This window comes from Crinia signifera, chromosome 9 (genome assembly GCF_055691185.1).
Source record: "Crinia signifera chromosome 9, ASM5569118v1, whole genome shotgun sequence".
NCBI classification, from domain to species: domain Eukaryota; kingdom Metazoa; phylum Chordata; class Amphibia; order Anura; family Myobatrachidae; genus Crinia; species Crinia signifera.
In genome coordinates this window covers 166,558,279-166,565,291 of record NC_139225.1, presented here as the reverse complement: position 1 = coordinate 166,565,291, position 7,013 = coordinate 166,558,279, and the positions used below count along the sequence as shown (strand labels likewise).

The window sequence follows — 7,013 nt, the reverse complement described above, 5'->3', positions numbered from 1 at the left end:
CAGGTACCAATGTGCAGTTACCAGAACACAATATGTATGTATAGCTCACATAGCACCTTTCCCAGCAATGTGATAACAGGTGTGTCACAGGTACGGGCAGGGCACCGGAGCGCCCCAGGTGAGTCGGGGTGGGGGCGCACCAGTGCCATGGTGTGTGTGTGTGTGTGGGGGGGGGGGTACCTGTTGCGCCTACTGGGGAGGAAGGGGTGTCTATTCCGGGATCTGACAGGAGCCTGCGCGGGTACCTGTCCTGCGACGCTTTGTATATAAACCTGGCGGCGGTGGGGGTCCCTGCGTGAATAACAAATAACTAGCTCTATCCGGCGGTCTGGCGGAAAGCGCTTCTATTTTGAATAAACACTGGCCGCAGGCTGATTGGCTGAATCAGCGTGCGGCCAGTGTTTTCAAAATAGAAGCGCTTCCCGCGCCGCCGCACAGTGCTTGTTATTTATTATTCACGCAGGGACCCCCGCCGCCGCCGCCAGGTTTATATACAAAGCGTCGCAGGACAGGTACCCGTGCAGGCTCCTGTCAGATCCCGGAATAGACACCCCTTCCTCCCCAGACGGCACAACAGGTACCCGTGGCATGGGGGGCGAAATGCCGCCCTCCAGTGGCCGGCGCCCTAGGCAAATGCCTAGACTTGCCTAGTGGTGGCGCGGCCCTGGGTACGGCAGGTCGCCAACCTGTGTGCCCCTGGCCACAGAGCAGTGATCGCCAACCTGTGTGCCACAGAGCATTGATCGCCAACCTGTGTGCCACAGGCCACAGAGCAGTGATCGCCAACCTGTGTGCCACAGGGCAGTGATCGCCAACCTGTGTGCCCCAGGCCACAGAGCAGTGATCGCCAACCTGTGTGCCCCAGGCCACAGAGCAGTGATCGCCAACCTGTGTGCCCCAGGTCACAGAGCAGTGATCGCCAACCTGTGTGCCCTAGGGCACAGAGCAGTGATTGCCAACTTGTGTGCCCCAGTGTCCTGGGGCACACAGGTTGGCGCCTCGGGTTGGTGGTTCTGCCCACCTATGGCCACCTCACTACAGCGTATGTATGAGTCCAACAATCAGACATTAATAGTATCTCACATGATCTTTATTTCATTTCTACACAACATATGGGGTCTGGGGGCCTGTTCCTCGTCTCATTCTGGGCTTAGCCTTAGGCCTGGAAGCGTGGCCAGGTCTTCACGGTGTTGTAGAAGGTGTTGCCAGGGCAGTCGGTGGCGGTGACGTTGCGATGTCCCTTCAGGATATAGGCAGACTTGATATATCCTCTGCTGACTCCGCAGGCAATCAGGTTCTTAACGGCGTTGATGGCAGCGGTATTGGGATTACGGCCTGAAAGACAAGATGTACGTAGTAGAATACAATGGGGGCACCTCTACAGATTGCCCACCTCACGTTGCTTTATTTTACATAGAGCCACCATGGCCTTTGCCCAGGCCCAGACAGATCGGCTGGTAGTTCCCGTAGGAATCCCCTCCCTGACTTACTGGTGTAGGAGCCAAAGACACTGATTCCAATTGAGTTGGAGTTGTAATTTGGGGCATGGGCGCCCACGGATGTCCAGCCACGTCCCTCATACACTAGGCCGTCCTCTCCCACCAGGAAGCTGTGAGAAATGAGATGGATCCATGTTACATTATTGGTTAGGACAACAACAGAATGGCACTGTGCCCTCATCAGAATGACACTGTGCCCTCATCAGAATGGCACTGTGCCCTCATCTGCTTCCTCTGCATGCAGCCTTTATAGTCATGGCCTGATTCCGCTTAGTTAGCAATGCAAATGTACCAGACCATGCTGCACTGTAGGGGGGTGGGGCAGATGTAACAGTTGCAGAAAGAGTTACATTTGGCTGGGGTGTGTTCAAACTGAAATCTACAATGCAGTGTAAGAAGAAAGCAGCCAGTTTTTACCCTGCACTGTAACAAAATAACTCACCCAAATCTAACTCTCTCTGCACATGTTACTTCTGCCCCATCTGCATCGCAGCATGGTTTTTCTCATTTGTGCACTTTTTGCTTTGCCCCCCCCCCCCCCCCCCCCCCATATAGACCTGGCCTCACCTGTAGCCGACGTCACACCAGCCGTTACTGTTTATGTGATAGTTCTGTACGCTCTTGGCCTGAGTGATGCAGGCGGACTGGGTGGTACAAGCGGTTCCCTCCGTGTGATGGACAACCACGTATGTGACGGGAGTGGCCATGGCGGTCCGGCAGGTGGCGGCACGTCCTCCCCACTGGGACTTGGTGAGGATGGTGGGACAGCCTGCGGGAGATTGGAATATGGTAATGTGTCTGCACTTTATACTTCACAAACAGAGATGGACATTATATAACGTGTTCTTACTGGGAAGATGAGCAGCTCAGTCTTACACATGATACGTGTAAGAAAACACTGGGACATCCAATAAGGGAAAGCACAGAGATAGTGGCGACATGAGTGAGGAGACAGGTAGAGAGCAGGGGAGGAGAAGTAAATATGAGGATCCTCACCATAGAGGTGACATTGGAAGCAGAATTACCTGTAGAGGACGTATAGAGAGAGAAAAGGAAAGGACCAAGAACAGAGACTTGGGGCAGAGAGGAAGGCGGACAGCCAGGAGAAGGCAGAGAAGTGAGACGGTAGGAGGACAGAAAGGTAGGAACAGCCAGGAGAATGCAGAGAGGTAGGAGGCGAGCCAGGAGAGGGCAGAGAGGCGGGAAGACAGCCACAACAGGACAGATAGGCAAGAGGAAAGCCAGGAGAGGGCAGAGGTATGAGGACAGCCAGGAGAGGGCAGAGAAGTGAGGGGGCAGGATGTAGGATGACAGAAACGTAGGAACAGCCAGGAGAAGGCAGAGCGGTAGGAAGGCAGAGAAGTGAGACGGTAGGAGGACAGAAAGGTAGGAAGAGCCAGGAGAATGCAGAGAGGTGGGAGGTGAGCCAGGCGAGGGCAGAGGTATGAGGACAGCTAGGAGTGGTCAGAGAGGTATGAGGACAGCCAGGAGAGAGAGCAGAGGTATGAGGACAGCTAGGAGTGGTCAGAGAGGTAAATGGACAGTCAGGAGAGGGCAAATAGGTAGAAGGACAGCCAAAAGAGGGCAGAGAGGTGGGAAGACAGCTGAGACAGGACAGATAGGCAGGAGGACAGCCATGAGAGGGCAGAGGTATGAGGACAGCTAGGAGTGGTCAGAGAGGTATGAGGACAGTCAGAAGAGAGCAGAGGTATGATGATAGCTAGTAGTGGTCAGAGAATATGAAGACAGCCAGGAGAGGTCAGAGAGAGCATCCAGGAGAGGTCAGGGAGACAGGAGTGTAGCCAGGAGAGGGCAGAGAGGCAGAAGGACAGCCAGGAGAAGGCACAGAGGCAGGAGGACAGCCAGGAGAGGGCAGAGAGGCAGGAGGACAGCCAGGAGAGGGCAGAGAGGCAGGAGGACAGCCAGGAGAAGGCACAGAGGTAGGAGGACAGCCAGGAGATGGCAGAGAGGTAGGAGGACAGCCAGAAGAGGGCAGAGATGTAGGATGACAGCCAGGAGAGGGCAGATAGGTAGAAGGACAACAGGGAGACTGGACAGAGAGGTAGGAGGACAGCCAGGAGAGGGCAGATAGGTTGGAGGACAGCCAAGTTAGGGCAGAGAGGTAGGAGGACAGATGGTACAGGGCAGAGGTATACAGACAGCTTGGAGTGGTCAGAGAGATAGAAGGACTACCAGGAGAGGGCAAATAGGTAGGATAGCAAATAGAGGGCAGAGAAGTGGGAAGACAGCTGCAATAGGACAGATAGGCAGGAGGAAAGCCAGGAGATGGCAGACATATGAGGACAGCTAGGAGTCGTCAGTGAGGTATGAGGACAGCTAGGAGTGGTCAGAGAGGTACGAAGACAGCCAGGAGAGGTCAGGGAGGCAAGAGAGTAGCCAGGAGAAGGCAGGGGGGCAGAGAGGCAGGATGACAGCCAGAAGAGAGGTAGGTGGATGTTTAGGAGAGAGTAGAGCAGTAGGAGGACAGAAAGGAGAGGGTAGAGAGGTAGGAGAACATCCAGGAGAGGGTAGAGGCAGTAGGACAGCCAGGAAAGGTCAGAGCTGTAGGAGGACAGGAGAGAGGCAGGAGGACAGCCAGGAGGCAGGTAGAACAGCATGGAGATAACAAAGAGGCAGCAGGACAGCCAAAATAAGTAGTAAGACATAGAGGGCAGAGAGGTAGGAGGACAACCAGGAGAGGGCAAATAGGTAGAACAGCCATGAGATGACAGAGAGGCAGGAGGGAAGCCAAGAGAGCTAGGAGGACAGACACGTGAGGTAGTAAAACAGAGGGCAGAGAGGTAGGACAGAAAGGAGAGAGGTAGGAGGACAGCCAAAAGAAGGCAGAGAGGTAGGAGAACAGCCAGGAGATGACAGAGAGGTAGGAGGACAACCAGGAGAGGGCACAGTGGTAAGAGGACAGCCAGGAAAGGGCAGGAGAAAGCAGATAGGTAGGAGGACAGCCAAGAGAGGGCAGAAAGGTAGGAGGACAGCCAGGAGATGACAGAGAGCCAGGAGAGGAAAGAGAGTTAGAAGAACAGCCAGGAGATGACATAGAGGTAGTACGACAACCAGGAGAGGGCACAGAGGTAGGAGGACAGACATAAAAGGGCAGAGAAGTAGGAGGACAGACAGGAGAAAGCAGAGAAGTAGGAGGACAGCCAACAGAGGGCAGAAAGGCAGGAGGACAGCCAGGAGATGACAGAGAGGCAGGAGGACAGCCAGGAGAGGGCGGAGAGGGAAGAGAGACAGGAGCACAGCTGGGAAAAGACAGAAATGCGGGAGGGCAGAGAGATAGGAGGACAGCCAGGAGAGGGCAAATAGGTAGAACAGCATGGAGATGACAAAGAGGTAGGATGACCACCAAGAGAGGTAGGAGAACAGCCAAGTGATGACAGAGAGGTAGGAGGACAGCCAGTAGAGGCACAGAGGTAAGAGGACAGCCAGGAGAGGACAGAGGCAGGAGGACAGCTGGGAGAAGACAGAAAGGCAGGAGGGCAGAGATATAGGAGGACAGCCAGGAGAAGGCAAATAGGTAGAACAGCATGGAGATGACAAAGAGGGAGGAGGACAGCCAAAATAAGTAGTAAGACATAGAGGGTAGAGAGGTAGGAGGACAACCAGGAGAGGGCACAGCGGTAAGAGGACAGACAGGAGAGGGCAGAGGCAGGAGGACAGCCAGGAGAGAGCACTATTATGCTGACCGAGGGAGTGAAAGATTTGCAGAAGGAGGGTGCAGTCTACAAGGCAGCAGAGAGGTCAAAAAGAATAAGCAGGGAGTGGTGGTTCTTGGGTTTGGCAGGAGGAGATTACTGCAGACTAGAGGGGACTGGAGAGAATGGAAGCCAGACTGGATGGGTCAGGCAGGAGTAGAAGGAGAGAAGGGCAGTAGGTTGGTAATAGACCATACACTCAAGGAATTTGGAGGCAAAGAGGAGAGAGATGGGACAGTTGGTGGAGTGAGTGTTAGGTTTTTTAAGGATAGGAGAGATTAGAGTATGCTGAAGGTAGAGGGGACAATGCCTGATGAGAGGAAGAGATTGAAGAAGGAGAAAGGTAGGGAAGGACGCGGGAGGGTATAGGATCTAGTGTGGGGGGGGGTCCTGGTACATGACTTACGCAAAAGATGCATGGGAGAAGCATGTTAAAGTTGGTAAAAGGGATGTGTCTCTGGTTGCTAAGGGTCTGATAGGACATGAGGTCCTGATGTATGGATGTAAAATAAGTGGCGAGTGCAGAGAGTCTGGAAGGGATGGTTGACTACCAGGACAACGTGGTTCCTTCAGCTGCAACCAGGAAGAACCTATACCCAGATCTCCCTACCCCTGCAGCCTGAGTCATCCCAGGAGCATCCCATGTACTCACCAAATGTGACTGCGCACAGGGCAGCGAGGAGAACAAGACGCATCATGGCTGGATACACCTAGAGTAAGAGAGGCAGCAATCATCAGGGGAGGGAGCACAGGGTGTATGGCCAGGGGAGAGGCAGTAATTAGCAGGGGAGAGGCAGCAATCAGCAGGGGAGGGAGCACAGGGTGTATGGCCAGGGGAGAGGCAACAATCAGCAGGGGAGGGAGCACAGGGTGTATGGCCAGGGGAGAGGCAGTAATTAGCAGGGGAGAGGCAGCAATCAGCAGGAGAGGGGGCACAGGGTGTTTGTCAGGGGATAGATGCAGCAATCAGCAGGGGCGGGGGCACAGGGTGTTTGGTCAGGGGAGAGGCAGCAATCAGCAGGGGAGGGGGCACAGGGTGTTTGGCCAAGAGGGAGTCAGCAATCAGCAGGGGTGGGGGCACAGGGTGTTTGCCAGTGGAGAGGCAGCAATCAGCAGGGAAGGGGGCACAGGGTGTTTGGCCAGGGGAGAGGCAGTAATTAGCAGGGGAGGGGGCACAGGGTGTTTGGCCAGGGGAGAGGCAGTAATTAGCAGGGGAGGGGGCACAGGGTGTTTCTGTGTGGGTCACAGAATATATGGGTGGAAGCAACAGAATATTTGGATGGGGAAACAGGATATATGGGTGGGGGGCACAGTGTATAAAGGCAGCGAAGGGGGCACAGGTAATTTGGGTGGGGGGGGGCACAGGATATTTGGCCAGGGGAAGATATAATATGTAGACAGGGGAGGGGGACATGACAGTATTATGCATGACTTACCGGTTTCCAGGAAGACTCAGTCTCTACTGCTGCCCTCCCATATTTATTCCCCTGGGGGTTGGGGGTGTGTACAGGACATGTGACTGGGTGACCCTGTGGGGACAGGTGATTTGACCCTGTGGGGACAGGTGATGTGATATTATGTAATATGTTCCAGCTGTAGTAGTGCATTCAATTTAGTACAGGGCTTACCCCAGATTATGTACATCCCACTGAGGCTGCACATGGAACAGTGAGTGTACAGCGCTCTGCAGAACATTGTTCCCTACCAGCAGAGCATCTCTCTCCTTTACACTCCGCACAATGTTCTGCACCCGGCCCTATGTCCCTGAGTGTCTGATAAGATGCAGCAGAAATAAGAAGTG

The 7,013-nt window shown here is 54.3% G+C and overlaps 1 protein-coding gene across 1 annotated transcript; it reads right to left on the bottom strand.

Annotated features, from left to right (window-relative positions):
- Positions 1–1,112: 1,112 nt before the first annotated feature.
- On the bottom strand, positions 1,113–6,719 carry LOC146036793 (peptidoglycan-recognition protein SC2-like). The gene is made up of 5 exons (XM_083160675.1): positions 6,649–6,719; positions 5,865–5,922; positions 2,067–2,268; positions 1,491–1,609; positions 1,113–1,335 (listed from the first exon to the last, which is right to left on the bottom strand). The coding sequence occupies exons 2-5, from the start codon at positions 5,908–5,910 to the stop codon at positions 1,157–1,159; spliced, it is 546 nt and encodes a 181-aa protein (XP_083016801.1). The 5' UTR covers positions 5,911–5,922; positions 6,649–6,719; the 3' UTR covers positions 1,113–1,156.
- Positions 6,720–7,013: the final 294 nt, after the last annotated feature.